The sequence below is a fragment of the Rattus rattus genome, chromosome 2, assembly GCF_011064425.1.
Source record: "Rattus rattus isolate New Zealand chromosome 2, Rrattus_CSIRO_v1, whole genome shotgun sequence".
NCBI lineage: Eukaryota > Metazoa > Chordata > Mammalia > Rodentia > Muridae > Rattus > Rattus rattus.
In genome coordinates, this window is record NC_046155.1 from 60278808 (window position 1) to 60299625 (window position 20818).

The 20818-nt window shown below is 45.8% G+C and overlaps 1 protein-coding gene across 50 annotated transcripts in view; it reads right to left on the bottom strand.

Moving 5' to 3' along the window:
- Positions 1-20818, bottom strand: part of Tcf7l2 (transcription factor 7 like 2) — a 193106-nt gene that overhangs the window by 44767 nt on the left and 127521 nt on the right. For 4 of the 50 annotated variants that reach the window (XM_032892291.1, XM_032892293.1, XM_032892290.1 and 1 more), the window contains exon 4: positions 18776-18881. The exons of 45 other annotated variants lie outside the window; for them this stretch is intronic. In XM_032892291.1, coding sequence (XP_032748182.1) covers positions 18776-18881 — 106 coding nt within the window. The remainder of the gene's footprint in view (positions 1-18775; positions 18882-20818) is intronic. One more of the 50 variants, XM_032892296.1, reaches the window with a different exon arrangement.

Sequence of the window (20818 nt, forward strand, 5' to 3'; positions counted from 1 at the left end):
AAGAAGACCTCCAAATAGCAAAGAAAATTAAATTTATCATCTAGAAATGCCTAGAAATTGTTTTTTTAATCCTATGTCTATCTCTCCATCCCAGAGCGTAATACAAAGTATTACAATTGAGTTTTATGATAACATGCCACAACTCTAATAGAAAGTTTATAAAATATGCAGCCCGGAACCACCCTTACTATCAAATACCAACTACAAGGCTCAGCACCGAACTCGCCGGCAGAATGGAATCTCTCCTGGAAGAGTTGATCCCTTGTCTTGCTTGTCATTGTGCTTAAGGCCGACGGGTAGGTAAACACACACACACACACACACACACACACACACACACACACACACACACACACACACCACACACCACTACAGACAACCAACTGGTTCAAAGTTTTTTAAAATCAAAATGGTAACCACTGTCCAAGAGTTTCTGTCGAGTTAACTGGCACCATATCTTCCCTATAAAACTAACAAGGCCCACCTACCTACCTACCTATTTCCCTAAGAAACTGATTTTCAATAAAATCTCAACTGCCCTACTGGCTCCCTCAACTTGTAACAAGTCCAAACTGGCCAAGGCTGAGACAAAACAATTGTTCTTCATCACTCATACACGATCTACCAAATGTCACCAATTTTGTTCCCAGTGAGCTCTTCCTTCAAAGATCAAATGAGTACATATCAAGGCAATCTTCCCTCGCTGGATAATTAAAACACTGTTAGTAAATCCATAGCTGCTTGGCAGAGCTAAGGACACTCAGAGAATGGTTGGGAGTAAAAACATTATAGTTTCAAAAAATAAGACAAAACAAAACAAAACAAACAAACAAAAAAACTACCAAAAAACAAAACCCCCTGCTTTGTATGTATATAGTTCTTAGGAGACAATTGTATACTTATTTTATTATTTATGGAGAGGTGGGGGCAGGCGATATGTGACCCCACTGATGTGCCCATTTTGTGTGTGGTGTAGCATCTCCCAGGGAGGGAGCTCCCGGACTTTGGTGGCTGCCCCGGACGCCGCCTCAGACGGACTCGTGGCAGAGGAGAAAGAACAGCTACGCCCTGGTAAACAGATCGCATTCCTGCGGCCCATTGAGTTTTTGATCTTTTGACATTTTTTTTTACTTGTTTCTATTCCCTTCCTTGTTTTTCCTTCAATGTCACAAAAGACAAAAATGTCTGAACAATCCAGGGCAAAGCTATCTATTAGCTGTCACAGCAACGTTTTCCCGGCATTGACTAAGCGTGTACCACAAAGAATGCCGAGCACTGGTAAGATAAAAAATTATATCTTTTTTTTTTTTTACCTGAAATAGGGATAATCATATTCCAATACCCTTGCCCTCTTAACCAACCAAAGCATGCTAGAGAAAGGGAAAATACATTGTACCCATTTCGGAAAATACTTTGTGCTCATTTCTGTAATTTCTGTTACATTAGCTGCATTTGTTGGGAGGGAGAGAGGGAGAGGGAAAAGAAAAGGAAGGAAGGGGTGGAGAGAGAGAGAGAGAGAGAGAGAGAGAGAGAGAGAGAGAGAGAGAGAGAGAGAGAACAAGGATGTACTAACATATTTCAGACTACAGGATCTGACAAGTGAAGTACATCTTCCTGATTACATTTTCCCCTCAGAACTGTTGTCACAGTGTAAGGACAGCATTAATAAAAGAAACAATTTGCTATACTTAGGGATGAAAGACTGTAAAAGAAGGAGCTGGGGTCCCCCACTTTATTTGTTTCCCCTCCGAAGACAAGCATTTCTCCCCGTGGTGGATCTAAAGTATGGCCAATCTCACCTTCTGTAAAAACTAAAATATGAAAGTTATCAATCCATTGAGCAGTGTCCTGGTAGGAACTCTCCGAATGCTGTCTCAGAGGGTCTGTGTATGCTTCTGGTCTGATCACACGAACTCCTGGACACCCAGGAGTTTGGGGTTAAAACTCAAACACACCCATTCTGCACGCTTTCTTTCCTTCAAAACAAATAATCAATGATTTAGAGACAGGAAGGCTAACGTGGACGCGCTTTTCATTTCTGTGTGTGAGGACGCAGGGTATTCTTCTAAATGGTCAGAAGCAGCAGAGTTTTCTATGTAATAAAAAAATGTTCGTGCTTTAAAAATCTGCTTATCTAGACCTATACTTATTTGGAAACCTCTTTTAGGAAATTACCTTTTACCCCCTAATAAAGGGGGCGGAGCACTCAAATAAATGGAGTTTACGTAGAAAAAGCGATACCCAAAAGGAGCCGCTTCCGTTTAGAGTAATTATCTAATAATCTCCCAAGGAACAATTGAAGGGCGCCTGTTGTCATTAGCACTTTCAAACACAGGTAGTCGCCGGACAGCCAACGGTCTCTGTTTACTTCCCACACGCACTCTGGACAGATTTAAACATTCTCGCATAGCACAGTGTGTCTGCACTCGCGAATATGGGCAATATTAATTATGTATAATCTTTAGACTACAAGAAAGAGCGTCTTCATATTCGGGGTGCACAAAGCCTTATGATGTTTTTAACAGTTATGTGCAGTAACCCACTGATAGAGTATTAAATAGGCAATTTTCAAATATAGGGATCAAAGCAGCAAACACAAGAACAGATCTGTCAGCTCCAAAAGCAGGGAAGAAAACGGCAGATTAAAAATGTTCACTGAATTGTCAGGGTATGGAATACAGGGGACCGTAAGCAACTCATTCTCTCTGCTCCTTTGCCAAAGTGACTGCTCCATCCACCCTTTCTGGGTGAAGCACGCCACAGCCAAACAGACTTTAAAACACTTGAGTGAGGCAGACCTGACTTCTATAAACTATCCTGCAATCTCAGAAGCTAGCTGACAGCAAGGAGCTAGATAAATACATAGAAGTGACTTTATCACTATTTGAGGGTTTTTTTTTCCTTTTACTTCTAGGTTTATGAAATAAAATATGACATCTGAACAAAGCATTTAAGGGGGGAGCATAGTGAATGATTACAAAGCTCAAATACACACACACACACACACACACACACACACACACACACACACACACACACACACACACACTGGACTGACCACAGGTTGCAGACCGGATGGCGGTAGTTGCAGTTTTAAAACCTCGCACTGTCCTTGAAACCGAGGCCGAACACAGTTCCATTAGATACACATCCAGTGTTCTTGATCTATTATTTACAAAGAAAAACCCTTCACTGCTTAAGTGCCCCCTTCTACTCCAGCCTTCCATTTCAACAGCATCAAACAACTTCACGGGGGGAAGACACAAGACAACAACTTGTGTTCATCCCAGCGTTCTGGGCAAGTCAAAAATTCTACTTGGGTGGAGGAAAATGGAGAATAACCTCGGAGACGCCGGCTAACTGACAAACGAGAGGTTTGCGCTGAAGATCTGATCGTCAGTTTTTCAGAAGCCACACAAGGAGAGGCTTTGTTATCTTGTTTTGTTTTGTTTTTTTAATCCTCTGTAAGAGAAAAATTCCTGTTTGCTATAAATGGGAGATTTAAAAAAAAAAAAAAACCTCAAGGATGAGAAAAGGAATGTTTTCAAAATGATGCACATTTGATATGGAATTCTTTAATTATGGAGTCTGCTCCTTAAGTCAAACTGCATTCGATCTAATTAGTAAGCTTAGATCTCACCTTCGTACTGAACTTTAAACTCACTGAAGCCAATTAAGAACTATTTAAATGAATATTAAAAGGATTCCTGTGATCATTTCTGACATGAGAGAAAACATGCTTTTCGGCAAAAAAAAAGGAAAAAAAGGGAAAAAAGGGGGTTCACACAGCATGCCTGCATCTCGCAAAATATTTGAATTGAGCCTTGTATTTAATCCGTCTCGCATTCTGAAACTCTGCTTTCCAGTGCAGTCCCTAAGCTCCTTCACGACCAGGACCCTTCTTTGGTCCCATCTGCCCCGAGCACCGCCTTACCCACACTCAGAGCGATCTGTCTTCAGTAACTTATTAAGACGTACTGGACAGCACCTACCCTCTGCCTCCATTTGGATAAACCACTGATTTAGGCACATGCAGCTTCCCATCCATGGAAGCTGGAATTAAAAGGGAAATTCTCAGCAATTTCCATCTAAGTAAACTGAGACCAGATAAATGTTTTTATTCTAAGTCCATGCCTCAGAGTGGGTTTTGTATTGTTTTAGTGTTTGTTTGTTTGTTTCTGCTTTTTTTCCTTCTTGTGAGAATTAACTTATTCTGCTTGCTTATGACATCAAATGTTCCAACGAAACGCTGTTACAATTAACACCACTAAACATGTGAGGTCACACTCAGGAAATTGTCACAGTCTAATCATACCGGTGAGTCATTTAACTCATGTTTACTAATTCAATTTATCTTCATTTTGAGCTGTGTGGACTGACGGACCGCCATCATTACAAAGGATAAAAACTCAATACTGGAGGAAGACACAGACCTATTTATGTTGTGGCTCCTCAGACCACACACCATTGCCTGCACCGGGGTGCCTGCCTGCAAGTGAGGGATTGATTCCCTGCGCAAAGGACCAATAAGCCAAGGCTTCAGAAGCAAAGGAGTTCAACTGTAGTCATCCAAGTAGACAAACATGGAGGGACAAAAGAAATGTCTTTATAGAAATCACAAGATGAAGGGCCAGTCCAAGTGGGGCATTCTGTCAAATTCTCCAGATACATATTGGAAAATACAAAATAAAATGTAAGTTCTTCAAATGTGCAGCTTGTTGTTAAGCATTTCTGATAAAGAGATGATAGATAGATGATAGATGATAGATAGATAGATAGATAGATAGATAGATAGATAGATAGATAGATAGATAGATAGATAATGGATGGATAGATTAGATGGATAGATGGATAAATGGATAGATGGATGACAGATAGATGGATGGATGGATAGATAGGTAGATAAATAGATGGATAGATAGGTAGATAAATAGATGGATGGATGGATAGATAGAAACGATAGATAGATAGGAAGGATAGATGGACAGACAGGTGAGGGATGGATGGATGGATGGATGGATGGATGGACAGACGGACGGACAGATGATAGCAATCTCAGAATAAACATACTAACTAAGCGAGAGAGCTTAGCAAGTCACACTGACACTAAATAAAATGTTAGCAGCAGCAATTTCTGACTGTTCATCAGGAATCCCTTTGCAAAACTCACAAGATTAGAGATGGCATTATGAAGATTTTAACAACCATCAGGCCGTATCTGACCTGTAACAACTGATAGTCAACAGAACCCACATGACAGCCTTTGAACAGTTGAATGAACCATCCTGGGAAACTTTAAAGGCAATGACTGGCCATGCATCCAAGTCTTAGAAGGAGCGTTTTTATGTCTGCGTCTGACTTGAGGATTTAGCTACCTTTCAGACTTTATTTAAATAAAAAAAGTGGTCAGCTAACAGAAATCTTTCAGTTTATAGCACCCACAATATCATAGATCTCCAATGACAAAATTTATTTAATTTTTTTAAAATGCTGGTGGGGAAGAAGAAAAAGCACAGGTCTTCCCGAGACTAGGAGACATGTGAGCAAAGACCAATAAGAACAAAGGATCATAATTTCTCACCATGACGCATGGCTGTCACCTCGCAGAACCCCCTTAAATAGACTCCAGCTGCCAGCAGTGTGCCAAGCACAACTGACCATCCTAGGCAGGAATGCACCACAGTTTGTAGGACTCAGGTCCTCATAGCTGCTGACCACTTCATGAAGCATGGGGTTGGTGAGAGTTGAATATTGACACCACGCTGCTTTAGTGAGTTAGAAATTATGCTAATGGTGATTTCTGCACAGACTTGCTTGATAAGAATCATTTTTGTATATAAGCATAGACAGATGCTTAAAAATCTGTATGGCCAGGGTTTGGGGTCAGGTTTTGATTACTGAACCAAAAGATGCCTGCTACTCATGGGGCTTCCCGTTAAGTACTACTATCATGGCAACATAACAAAGGTCGGAGAGACAGGGCCTTTCAGCTGAGGATAACTTACAGGAAAAGCAAGAGGTAGAACAAACCAATTATTTGGAGGGGAGAACCATTTGAAACTCCAGCCACGACAGAAATCCACCTGCAACGCTTTAAAACAGGAAGGCTTCTTCCCCTTCAATTTTTATTTAAATATGGAGGAGGATCTAAATATGTGGTCCTTGACTGAATCCGCATCCCACAATTGAGTCAGATGCTGAAAATGTTATCACTACTCGTCCCTGCAGAGAGACCACACATTGCCATCCCAGAGGCCCAGGGACAGTGGGAAGACATGAGGCCATTCTGAAAGTCCCCAGTTTTCATTAAGGGACAAATGACGTTTTTGTGGACTTTTAACTTTCGTGTGTCATATGCAGTTTAGGAAGATTGCCAGAGGAGAGTCACCCAAATCCAGGATGCTGACTTAGGTTCCAGTTAAGTAACCACGGGGACTTGTTCATAGCACACGTGAGGTTTGAGAGATTAGGAGTGCACATGCCTAATCCCAAGCTGCCTCAGGGGGTTCTCCAGGCAGAAGGAAGGGGACTTTAAGAAGGCAGGTCCTCCTGAGCCTGGCCAATCACCAGCTAGAGAGGGATGTCTCCCTTAGCCCCAGAATCAGTGCTGGGTAAGAAGGAAGAAAGCGCTGTGTGTGTGCAAGCAAGCACATGTGTGAAGTCACCCGCTGTACAGTGTCAAAGCAGACTCAACAGATGTGACAGCCTCAGCCTCTTTCCTAAGCTCCTTGTAAACACACCCAGAGGGTAACACACAATGGGCACGTCCACTGAATAATAAAGTAAAATTAAATTATGACATGCCTCCACCATAGCAACAACGCCCATTGGCTCTCACCGGGGAAGTCCTGCCAAGGTTCCTGCCACAGCGTGGCGTCGGGAATGCACTCACATGAGGCCCAGATGGAGAGCATGTTGCAACTGCCTGCCCCAAGCAGACTGGGAAACTGGTTTTGAATGCAAGCAAGCATCTTGGAGCAGTCTGGGCTGCGGGTTGTTTTGTCAAAAACCATCTTGTTTTTGTCTGGCCCATCTCTTCAAGGAAGCTTAAGAGAGACTGTTTCTCATACCCAAATACGGACACACATGACAGCAGCCCCACAGTACAGACAAAAACACAAACAAGCTTGGGGGAACACGGAAGAACTGATCTAATGAGGGCTGGTTAGTAGTTTTAATGAATGAAGAGGAGGAGGAGGGGGGGGAGGGGGAGGAGGAGGAGGGGGGAGGAGGAGAAGGAGGAGGAGGAGGATAAGGAAAGAGAGGGAAAAGAGCTGAGCAAGAGAGGAAGCAAACGCCATTGCTCCCGGCTTAGACCTCTCAGGCTCTCTCTCACACCCTTCCTTCCCTTAAGGATGTCTGGTTCGTTCACCCCGTCTGGAAATGTCACCCACGCTAAAGCTAAGGTGATAAATGAACTGAGGGGAACTCTTGCCCTCAGTGGGCTCAGGACCCTGAAAGCCAGCACTGTCTCCTAGCCCACCAGCCTCAAACAGAACCAGATCCCAAAACTCAGCTCCCTCAATAATGTTTTCCCAAATAAAAATTTGCCTTACCTCCATGTTGGGGAAGGAACACAACATTTTAAATTGAGTTTTAGAAAGAATCTAAATGTCGTGCTCTGCTGTGAAATTATCTAACCGTGAGGCGCTATGGAGATTAGAGCACAGGAAACTTTGTGTCAATAATCAAACTCCATTTCTTTTCAAAGTCTATCCTGACTCAGAGAGCTATTGGCTTTTTTTTTCTTTCTTTTTCTGTAGCCCACTCACTCGGCAAAATTAGTCTGCAACTGGGACAAAAATATTATTACTGTCACTCAGGTAGTATGTATAAATATCAATATTGATTTGGATTTTGTCTCTTTTAAAATTTTATTCCGGATTTTTGAAATTTTTATGCGGAGAAGCGTTCTGGGAGTGCATCCCGTACCTGCAGAGGGCACAAGAGAGCATCAGATCCAAGAAGCTGGAGTTCTGGTGAGCCTTGGGTGGGTGCTGGGTCCTCTGTAAGTGCAGCACTGCTCTTAACCACTGAGCCATCTGTCCGGCCCCCTGGATTTTAGCTCTTTGACCCAGTACTTAGCTTAGCCTGAGTAGCATTTGCACATTTGGTTCTAGGCTTTATAAACTACGACGTAAATGACTGGCACAGACACACAACATTTTTAGCTGTTTTTCCAACTATAAATTAGGTAAAATATACAGACGCTTAGGGGTCAAGAGCCAGCAATTAGACTCTACTTTGCCCTCACTGTAATTTGGAGGCAGCCAAGCTTGTCAGAAAAAAAAAAGCACTTTTGCAACCAACGAGGTATGTAAGTTTAAAACATGCTTACTGCCGTGCCCAGTATAAATACACAGAACTGATGAGGCACTGGTTAAATGCTCAAAAAAAGAAAAAAAAAATCCAAGCTGCAAGAATTTACACCTAAAAACACCACCACTAGAATAGTGAGGAAGGGAGATCCTAAAAGAAGGAAGAGGAGGAGGCATTGGAGGTGGGGGAGGGGCGGCAATGACTTCCCGGTAGGCAATATTTTAGCATGGAGATTATAAATTCTTTAAATACAGCTCCTAAAACCCACTTCTTTAAAAAGCAATTATTCAAACAACTGATGGGCTCACGAAAGAAGCTTGAGGACCTAAAAGAACAACTGAGAGGCCATTGTTATCTAAAGAGACACCAGTTTTGTTTTGTTTTCTCCAAAGTTGTCTCTACTCAGACCCTACAGAGACCCCTAAGAATTGGATTTTTCTAAGAGAAAGGCTTCTTAAAGCCAGGGGAAGAAGCCAAGAATTACCATGTGTGTTAAGCAAACGTGTTTAATGTTTCCTGACATGTCTTCATTGGTTTTAAACACTGGCCCCTCTAAGCTTACGGCAAAGCCGTTTTCTATGATGGTTTATCAGCGTCGTCAAGAAAGAGCCATTTTTGAAAAGACTTCTTTTGATCACACATTCCACCAGAACCAAGGTTTAGTTAGAACATCAAAATTATCAATGAATCGCACAGAACAACACCACGTTCAGAACCTGCATTAGGTTCTCACTTGGGAGCCGGCTGAGTGTTTCAGCGCACCGTGCTTATGTCCTATATGTCCCTCCTCGAGGAAACGAATCACATAATCACCTTCCATAAGCATGCAGTCCAAATCTTGTATCATTCCCGGGGTTGCGAACCCCGCCACTGTTCCTACTTTACAGAAGGCAAAGTTGAGGTTGCCGAGAATATACCCCCAAGACTCTTGGCTAACACAGCAAGTGAAGACTCAGAGTTTGAACTCCAGTACTTCCTGGATGGATGCTCTTCCTAACCCTGTGCCTACATTCCTGTCCGTCAACGCGTCCAAATGCGTGCGCGGCAATTCTAAAGCTAGGAACTTCTATTGAACATGCCGTGTTAACTGGTGTGTGCACACATGTAAACTGTTGGTGGGGATCATAGCAGCTCCCTTTTCTCACTGAAGGGACAGTTGGCAGGTATGGTGCTGCAGTTAATACAGATAAACCATCAATAGCCTATCCGCCTTTTGATTTTTAAATAAACAAAGGCTGGATGCTGTAATTAAGATCAGAAGTCCTCTGAAGGCCATATGGCCACAGGGAAACTGACTGTACAGCCACCGGCAGGAATTGGGGAGTTTTGCTACTCCTAAGGTGGAAGAAGGGATTTTTAACAAATGTTTTCTCCCCTCCACCCCCTCCCGCCCCCAATGCCTGGAGGACAAGCGACCTCCCTGCAGAAATGAGTGCTGGAGATCAAGACAGGGAAAGAAAAAAATGAAAAACAAAACAGAACAGAAAACCCCCAAAACGAACAATCTAGGTAGGGACAGGAAAGAGCCTGCCTGGTAAGCTGATATTTGTAGGAAATTCCACATGCATCCTGTAGGGGGCACACTGTGGTGTGCCCTGACTAAGAGGACCTTGCCCAGCTTGTACTTAGGGGACAATTCAACCCAACAAATGGTGTGCAGTCAGCACAGTGGCCGGGCACACCGATGCCTGGGGGTCCCCAGAGTCTACTCCTTAATACTTGGGAAACAATGACATCTCTATGCCCACAATGGTCTCAGTGTGGGCCCCTCCTCCCACAATGGTTCCATTCAATCCCCCACCATGAGCAATTGCCCCAAGTTTAACAGCCTGTGTTAGGGGGGCACCGGGCACAAAAGGAGGTGTTTCCAGGTTCAGTGAACATTTTACATCCATTCATCAGGGAAAAGACAAAAGCGATTCCCCACTTCACCTCAGGCAGGGCATCTACCCGACCAAAGAGTAGCCTTTTTTTGTGACGGGGGAGGGGGGGGCGGTCAGGGAACGCACTGTTTAAGGATAGTTGTGCAAACAAGCTTTTGTGTTGTTTTTGTCTCCAACTAAAGGCATCTGCATAAAAATGGGATCCTTTTGTCCCATAAGAAGGACCAAGCTGGACCTTGTCGGGGGAGGAAGGAGCAAAAGGCGTAAAAGCGCCCGCATAAAGACGGAAAAGGCTGGAGACTGGACTCTAAATTACACTCTGGAATCTTTATTAGGAAAGTGGGCCACATTTTTCTTTACTTTACATTTTTATTGGGGTTCACTGTGACTTTTATTACAGAGTCCAGTGTTGGCTTTGTATACCTGCTTTAATTGTTGAGTACCCTGCCAGCCACACTTGACCAACATGGGCTGCCACAGGAAGCATTTCCCAGGACCCGAGCCTGTCTCTCCTAAGGGCAAGAGGAATCCGATGGTGTCTTGACTCCACCAGTCGACAGTCAGTGTTGATTAATGAGGACTCGACTTAGGTAGTCGCTTACTTTTGAGTTACTTTTGGGGACAGCTACAGCGCATACAAAGTGCTAATATTTGAAATAGCATAAGTCATCCTTCCCTCTCAGAGCGACACCCACCCACCCCTTTACCCTGCCAAGTTGGATTAGTCATACTAAACATAGTCCGCTCCCAACCAACTCTTCAAGATTTGGCAAGCAGGGCCCAGCTGACATTCCCGGCCCAGTTTAACATTACATAATGAGGACTTCTCTCTCCTCGTGGGCCACAAGTCAAAACAAACTTGCTGAACTCAACCCAGGGCATCAGCCTGCTTCCTGGTTACAAGACTCGGGACTCTTAACGGCAGAAAGGAGCTTTTAGCAGAGCTGTAAAAATCACTAGTGAGCTCTAATGTGGTCAACAGCATCACAGCCAGCTCGGTGATCTCCATCCTACTCCTATCCATGATGCTAGGGTGAAACCAAGAAGAGTTTCCGAAGAGTCCTTTTTCACATCAAAAATCCCAGAAAGCAACACCCTAACAGAATTCCTAAATACCAGTCCTCGTGGGGAAAGACAGTAGCATGAACAAACTAATGTCCTTCTTACATAAATGGTAAGGGTATGGTTTCTGTAGCCTCAAACTCATGGCAATGCTCTTGCTTCAGTCTCCTGAATGCTGGATGTGAGCCATAATGTGGGATATGTTCAGTTAAGTGTTGCTAAAAGCATAGTGATCATTTGCAATATTCCTCCTAGTATTCTTTATGCAAGAGTTCTAGGTCCCCACTCCTGGCTTCCTTTCAGCAGAAATGCTTGTATTAATCCTTCATGAGCATGACTCCCCCCACCCCACCCCCCGAGAGGGTACCCAGAAAAGTCATGATCTCGAGAGAGAAATCAGTGATTTTCACACCAGACACTCTGGATTCCACATTCATCCACAGAGGAGCTTCAGCTTCCACACAGATGTCTGGTAGTGTTGAACAACCTTCAAGTGAATTGAGAATCGGGAGTGGCAGGATGGGAAGAGACAACTGGGAGGGTGGATTTCTGCTGTGTTACCTGGGAGTGAAGCCCCTGAGTCTTACAGCCATCTGCTCTATCTGGGCCTCCGTTTCCAAAGTTTAGAAAGAGGCCTGACAGAGTAGGGTCCTGTCATTAGTCACCACTTAGCAATCTCCAGATTTGGTAGATTTCCCTTAACCCACCAGCCATTGAACAAGTTAAAATTACTCTGGCTTATGGTTATCTACTCAAAACCTCTTGCTGTGTGCTTTTGTGGTTTTAGGTCACTCCAATAAGCCCATTCCCTTGTCTGAGTTATTTTATCATCTTTTCCTAGGAGTCCAGACCCAACAAATCACAAACCAAACCTGTTAGGTAACATTCAATTTATTACTATCTCTCTGCTATCTGTTTATGCATAGGACAGGCCCCGGTCACCTCCCCGAAGCATCTTTTCTCTTTTAATCCTGGAGACAACTTTTATTTTTAACGACCGAGAATAGTTATTACAAAACCGATGACTAAAGTCTCAAAGACGGCTCACCCTGATGTGATTGGGTCCTTGCGACATCATCTCCCATCTCCTGCTTTCTAAGAGTGTATGGAGCCTGAACACTCAGTCTACCATCTCATGGGTCTGCTTCTGACAGGCAGGTATGCAGCTGGATCAATGTGGGCTAAGGGGAGAGGCGCAAAGGTTTGGCGCAAAGAGGCAAGAATGGATATGAGTGAGAAACCACTAGATTGGGAAGGTGGTTCATTAAGACGGGTGTCAAAGAACCACAGTCATGGCGGAAGTGTAGAGTTGGAGAGACAGAGAAATGGGCCTCGTGGTAACCAAACTCTGTTTGTAACCACTGTTCTGATAATTCCCAAGATTTGAAGGGGAACTTACTCACTTCAATGTGGCTCTCTCTGGTGGCTTCACCAACAAAGCTACTCACACCAAGCCGGTTCTCACCGAGCCAGTTCGCACTGAGCCAGTTCACACAGGTGAAGGGGTCTGACAGCCACAGAGCTCAGAATCCTAGAAGCTGACAAGGGGGATCCCTTCCAGCAATTACCCCAGAGAGCATCAGCCTCAGAATGACAACAAAGAACTGAACTCAGTCCACGTCTTCCAGCCAGAAGTAGAAGGGTCCCTTCTGCTCACACCCCTTCTCTTCAGGATAGAATGACACCCAGGACTGGAGTACTAAATGACATGCTGTGAACTGGAGTCTTCCCTGGGGCTGCAATCCCAGTCATACACACATCCCTCTGTCATGTGGATTTTTTTTTTTTGATAATTTCCAGATTCACACCCACACTGGTGAGGCGGTCAGGCCTAGAGAAGCAGGATTTAAAGAGCCACAGGTGTATTGTGTCCCCCATGTGCCTAATGCCTTCTTAAGTACCTAACTGCTCATCCACCAGGCTCAAAAAGTATCATTCTGTGTGCCCAAGAATCTGATGAAGGAACAGGGCCCTGGCCAGCGAGAAGAGTAGAATAGAGTTACTAAGGGTCCAAACTTGGAGGTGAATTCCCAGTCTCTGGGGGCAGTCAAGAAAGAAGCCTGTTGTTATTAGACGCTCCAGGCTAAGTTTAATAGGCACCCTGGTATATGTATTTATAAACCATCTGTAAGACAATGTATCCTTTGGCCTACGATTGTAGAGTCAGTATGCGGCACCACGGGACACAACACCCTCTAGGGGGAAAAGTACTCCTTATGTAGTGTCCTGAAAGGAAACAATAAGAAACGGTAGACTTGGGAATGCGATGAGTAGTGTCAAAGACTCTACCCACCCCACCTCACCCCACCAACCCCACCCACCCCGCCCCTGTCTCTTGATACCCTAAGATCCAGATGAAAAGTATTAAGTTCAGGCATTGCTCCACAGAGGGATCTTGGCCATGAGAAGAACAGCATCAGAAAACTGCTTGCCAACAAAGCGTAAACTTAAACAAGTCAGGACGGCACGAAGAGGCTACCCCCACAGGAGCCATCACAGATTAGAATCAAACCAATGTGGCTCAGAATGTCCTGGGGAGCCCAGTGACCTCCAGTGGGATGTTCTTCCATCCAGGAGGATGAGGAAGTCAACAGTCATCCCCCTGCCCATGGGACTACTTAGATGGACAGGAGGAGGAGTGGGCAGGGGGTGTCCATCGGATAACACATATGTTTTGCCGGATCGATTTGACTCAGACTCCAGCCATCCCCATGAGTAAATGGAGCCACAGATGTGTACTGAGTTGATCTATGAACAACGGCCTCAGTGATTTGGTCCATACAATGGGACGAGTTGTGTCAGTGCCAAGACCAGCTCTTCCTCTTCCCTCTCCTCACGGGCTACCACCATGAGGACTGGAACGCAGCCCTATAAGGACCACACACCGCACAAATATGGGCTTTGAGCTCACACCCACACGGAAGACATACCGTTAATGAGTACAGAAAATGTGGGTTTCCTCCCAGAGTCATCTTGGGCACTAGATTCCCTACCTTCACGAACAACCATCTTCAACTTGAACCAGGCCAAAAAGGAGTTAGAGACTGAGAATCCCCTCTCCCCCTCCCCAGCCTTCCCATGTCCAAAGCTCTCTCCAAAATACGTTCAGCCTTAAGCCCCATTTTAATCATTCCACCAAGTGGACTTATCCCCCCCCCCTTCTCTCTTAACTTGTGGGAGCCAAGCAATTTTTTACCGTGGGTGGTAATAAGAGCTGAACTGTTTCTAATTATTTAAAAAACAAAACCACACACACAAAACAAAACAAAACTCTCTGTTGCCAACTGCTGAGAGACTCAGAAGCCACAACTTCCGGCACAGGGACCGCTCTCCCAACCTCCTGTCCCAATCAGCCTAGGCCAGAATGTCTGGAGAGCATGTGTGGCTCTCCTCTGTAGCTCGATGACATGTCACAGGGCAGATGGGTCCCGGCAGTGGGGAGGTGGGCACCCCGTCTTGGAAAACATCTGAAGCCCCCAGCTTTGACTCTCCAGGTCCTAACAATTACTTTCAATGGAACTGGGAACAAATCATTAAAATAAAATAAAATAAAATAAAATCCTCCTTGTTAAAAGTAAATTGCTGTTACTGACTGGGAGGATTGAATGAGAATTATACAGAGAGGGCCTATGGGAGACCGTTTGGGGATTTTGAAGAGGTGGGGCCTTGTTTGATGCTGGCTCTGATCTCTTCAAGTTCAAGTGACCCTTCCACCTAAGCCCCCAAGTTGCTGGGGACACAGTTGCACGCCATCCACCTCAAGATGCCGGAAGTCTACAGAGAATAGGGAGAATTAGTATCAAATCCTACCACTGCCCACAAGGAATGGGGTTCAGTCAGGAGATACAGACACTGGCTGGTCCCTACACCCATCACCTACTTACTCAACTCTTTCGACAAATAAAGGCAGAGATAGGAGTTTTCCAGCTTTACAGACACAAAGACTTAGGGTTCAACGGGCTCTGTCAGGTACAGCTGGTCGCTCGGTCAGCCTCCGGCAAGGTCAAGGTTAACTTGAAGTGGTGACCCGTGCTCTCAGCTACCCATAAAACGGACGCCCCAGCCACAGGCAGCAACCGATGCCACATGCTCTCTTATTACGGGTAACCTGTGCCCTTTCTCGAAAGGCCTGCATGAATTATAACTCGACTGGAGCAGTCAAGGTAGTGCACACCTGCACTCCCAGCCTTGGGGAGCTGAGGCAGGGGGATCTTAAATTGACTCCAACCTGGCTTGCATAAAACTTCATGCCTTTCTTATTAAATTCAAGCAGCATATGATTGCTTCTTATGAAAAGAAAACCCACTGAGAAGACATCCAATTGAAAGAGTGAAATGTAAGGGAGGGCTTTTTTACTCCCCTGTGGCTGACCTGGAGCTGGGATTATAACCCTGTAGTCCTATTCCACACACACCCCAAAACCCCAGTATCATCCTCCAGGGGCCAACTTGCACTCGTTACTCTGGTTGCCAGCGGCTTCAACGGCAGCCAGCCATCTTTGTTAATGGAATCCAAAACCCATCACCTTTCAGCTGGGAGGGTGAGAGGATCCTTCAGTGCGTTTTTCTAAAGCAAATATTTAGTGCTTTTATCTTTCCGTGCCCTAACATGTAATCTGTCACCCGAATGGGAGAGGAGGGGCTTCTCCTGTGTGTTTATAGAAATGACATCACATTCCCAAACCCCCCCGATGTCAGTCAGACAGACGGCAAGACAAACGGCACAGCTGAACGCGCTCTGCTCCACTTGCCAGACGGGTGAGAACCAAGGCGGGACAGAGCGCCACACACACACCTGGCTTCTTAAAGTGCCCACATCAACCCAGTCAGGAGCTAAAAAAGGTGTGCATCTCTGGGCTGATGGATTTGTCCCTTGCTAGCACCCATATGTTTGTTGTTTGGAGCATTTTGTTTTTAAGTGCTGTTCATTCTCCCATCTCAGAGGTCTTCTTCCCTACGGAGACTTGAACCTTTGCTGAGCACCTCAGCACCAGCCCTTCCCCTCGGCTAGAAGTCTTGGGTGTTTTGAGCCCATCACACTCTCTGGGGAGCTGGGATGGGAAAAGCTGACTGGCGCGCACAGAATATGATCCCCGTGCCTTTCCTGCTTCTAAAGGGGTTTTAAAGGCAGAGAAGCTACAACTTGGATGCTCTCTCCCCTCCCCTCCCCTCCAATCTCTGCTTCCTGCCTGGGTCACTGCGCATACCTCTCAGTTGGCTGCAATGGCGGCTCTCCAAGTCATTACAAAGACAGGAATTAGATTGCACAAGCGTTTACATGTGTGTGGTGGCTGTTACCTTCTCTGGCCAAATGCATCGTCTTCAGTTCACTCGAGTGTGACACCCTGAGCCGAGGACTTTTCAGGTCACCTCTCCTCCCTTTGCAAGAGGAGGGCAGGCGCACAGATGTGCTCCTCCCTGCCTTCCACTTCTCCTAACCGCTGGACGGCTGGGGAAGCAACAGCTAAGCTCCCTCAGGCTTGCAGCGGCTTGCTGGGGATCCTGGGTGGGGACACTGCTCTCCCAAGTCTCCTTTCAATAATGGGACAAGTGAGATCGCCTGAGAGAACCAGGCTCAGGTCAACAAATCTACAGACCGCGCTCTGTCTTCGCTTAAGACACCATGCCCAAATTTGGCCATCTATGGCATGGGCAGAATAACAGATAATTCAACACAGGATGCTCCAAAGATTGTCTGACTTCACCCCGCTGTCTCTGTGGGTAGTAGCAGCATGTTATCCTCACTACTGCCTGAGCTTGCTTCTCCTAAGTCCATAAGGTGGCCTGAAGCACTCTGAAGGGCGGGAAAGAACATCTCATAGTGAAAAGCAAGGCTAGGGGAGACACACCAATGTCCAAGAAGCCAACAGACAAAGCCAGGGTTCCCTCTGTGTCCAAGAAGGCCTAGAGATGGGGCAGAACAGAAACTGACATCCACAGTTTGAGCTTCTGAACAGGGCCCAGCACACTGAACAACACTCCTTCAAAATAAAGGCACGGGGTAGGGGAAGGCTCAGCAGGCTAAGCCCTGCAAACATTAACACCTGAGTTTGTTCCCCAGAACCCACTTAAAAAGCCAAGCATGTTATTCATATTTGTGACCCCAGTGGAGGTGAGAACAGGGGTCTCCCTGGGAATCACCAGCCAGCCAGCCTTTCCCAGTAGTCCCAGGCTAGTAAGTGAGCAGGTCTTTTAAAAGACGAAAAGGGAGAGAGGGGGGAAGGCACCTGAACCTGATTCACCCAAGGTTGACCTGTGAACTCCACATGCATGAGAACACATATACACACACAGGTACAACACACACACACACACACACACACACACACACACACTCACACACACACACACACACACACTGGGAACATCTTAAAGACAAAGCCCGCATGTCCTGTGTCCAAAAAGGATCCATCTAATAAGAATAAGAAGACATGGTCTGTGTTCAGGTTGTGAGCAGTGAGAATTATTAAGAGGTAGGCCAAAATAAGTAAACAAGAGTCAATTCTATTGTAGTTTTTATAAATATATATAATAGTTTCCTGATTCCACATCTCCAAAGAAACTTTGTCTTACAACTTTAAATCAAGTGTGTATAGTGAGTAGAGACCGGGAGAAGACCGTTCCTGGAGGCCCTGACGGGGAGGAACACAGAGAGGAAACTCAAGTCAACCAACAGGGCAGGACCAAAATGGGGAGGGGGTGTCCCACTCTTCTTGGGTGCAAACAAAACAAACATCATCAAGGCCGCAAGTCTTTCCCCAGACACCACAACCCTGCCTACCGGAAGGATGGACAGAAGAGGCTCTCGCCTTCCCTCTAGGGCTGCCATGTTTCTGGAGTCATCCTCCCAGAGGACACCCACCTGTCCCAGGGGTTCTCAAGAAAGTGATGTGAAGAAACTACCTTGTCTGGGAGAGAGCCACACACCTACGGGTGGTTACAGTTTTGTTATTCTAGTTTCCCTGGGTCAAGGAGACTTCTCAACACATAACACCCCGGCAGTAACACAGGCCTTCCAGGATCCCAGCAGGCAGAACAGAGGATGAAAAGACCCAACTGACCCCACCCTGCAGAACAAGTTTACCATCAGTTCATCTTCTACCAACCCTATTCCCTAAGCACCAAGACCCCAGCACCAAGGACCAGGTTTCCATGTGGGGCCTACACATCTTGTCTGCCTGAGTGACCAGCGTGGTGGAGAAGTGACTGGAGTAGGCTAGTGTGTCTCTTGGTCACCCCAATTTCTTCTTGCTCTTGAGTCTCATATTTTCTTTCTCCAATATATTCATTTTTTTTTGTTCCCCATACTCTGCTCTAGAGTAATTATCTTTTTTAAAACAGAAATTTTCTGAGCACACACACGCCACACACACAAATCTGCCAGAGAAAGCCTCTGCTCTCCTGTGGCAGAGGCCATGAAGGTTGGCAGTGGTCATACTCTGCATACTCAAACAAGCACACACCCAAAGGTGCTTCAACAGAACGGCAAAGCTTTGGCTGTACAAAGGTCACCTCGTTCCTTCTTCTCAGCCCAAGTAGAGGTGGCCAGAGGGAGACCAGGACAGGGTAACCAAAACTTGAACCGGACTTCATCAGGGACACGTGACTTCTACGAAGACTGAAAACAATGTGCGGGATTGTGGGAATGCCGGGACGGGTGAGGGGGTAATGGCTCAGTCAGTAAAATACTTGGAGAACAAGCATGAGGACTTGAATTCAAATCCTCAGCGTGCATGTCAAGCAGGGTAGTGAACATCTGTAATCCCAGAACTGGGGTGACAGGGACGGGCGGATTTCCTGATTCTTGATGCCCAGATAATCTGAACAACCACTAAACCGAAGGCTCAGTGAGAGACTGAAAAGTAAGGTGACAACTAAGAAAGACACGAAGGACGGCTTCTGACCTCTTCAACACATATAAATGCACACACCCACCCACACCCATGCACACCCACGACACCTTAGTTTTTAAAAATGCAAACGGGCTTGACTGAAATGGCCTTTCAGACCCACGGCAGAGGAAGCGGAAGGTCTGCGTGAAGGACAGAGGCTGACCAAGCTTCTTTTATAGGCCCTTGCTAAACTAGTAGCCAAGACAATAAATGCCTTTCAAATGAAGTTCACAGGACACAGGGGGGAGGAGGTGCAGCAAGTAAGAGCTTTCACTCTGTCACATCACTGTACCGCCCTCCATACGAAAGAAAGACTCATTCCAGGGTAGGGATGGTTTCCCCTCTATGTCGAAGTCCGGAGCGTCTACTCCTCTGACATCACTAAGAGTCTGATCACAGCAAAGGCCTCAGAACCCGAGATACCACACTAGAAGGTGGTAGAGGAGAGGAGGGGGTAGCAGGGGAGGGAGAGGGAGGGAGAGAGATCGGTAGATGATGTTAGAGCCTTGTAAAGACATTTTCCCACCCAGCCACTGTTTTTATTTGAGGGAGGCCCTACAAGGAACAGAGGGTTTTAAGAATGATTTATTCTCTCTCTTGATACAGCCTAGCCCATGAAAAAATCAATCTGTCACCAGCACAGAATTATAAAAGAAGAAGAAAGCTGTCACCTACACACAGCCTGAGTCTTATCTATTAACGACCTGTGTCAGGAATGCGGAGAAAATATGTGACCAGCACAGAAGGGGGAAACAGAGGTAGGCACTGAGTTAGGGCCAGACCGTCCTGTGGATGGGGTCGGCTGGACCTCCATGGTTTCACATGAGGCAGAAGAACCAGCCATCTGCCACAGGTCCTGACATGACCGCTCCACACAGTACGACTTCCTGTCTCGTATACTAGCTCACAGGGTGGGAGACAAGTCAACATAATGTCCACAGTAGCGTAAGTCTTTCGGTCCACGGAATGACGGACAACATGGAGCAGAGGGCATGGTCAGTGGTCACTGAGTGTCAGATGAGTGGAACTGCACTGTGCTCCCTTCACACCAGGATGTCACCTCACTGAGGCATGAGAAGTACTCAGGTGGGACTTCAGAGTAACAGAGAACTATGTACTCATTTACCCTAGAAGAGCATGGTGTTGAGACTATGCCCTATGAGTACGGATGGAAGGGGGCGGGGTTGTTGTTCAATTTTTGTATAGAAGGATTCTGGGTTGTACAAGAAAACCATAGAAAATCACAGCTCATACATTTGGGGGAGGGGACATCATAGAATGTTCCAGAATCTCCAGTACTTCCAACACACATGTCTGCCACTCTTCCTGTAGCAGCAGTGTGATACAGACAAGTCTTGTTTGCTTGGAGCAATGGTCAACGACCCCCACCTCTAGAACGGACAGCTAGGGGCAGTTAAAAGTCCTCCCCCTGCATGCACGGGAAACCATTTTACAATTAAGAGTTGCAGCCACACGAGCTCACCTATAACTTTCGAAGCTCAACTTTGGAGCACTGGAAGTTCATCCAAATATAAGCATTGCCTTTAGGGGTGCATTTGACATCGCAGCTCAGGCTGCTTAATTACGGGTGAACTACATTTTAATTTTTTGTTTTGCTTTTGATTTTAGCTAAATGCTTGCTAACCTGGAGTTATATAACAGG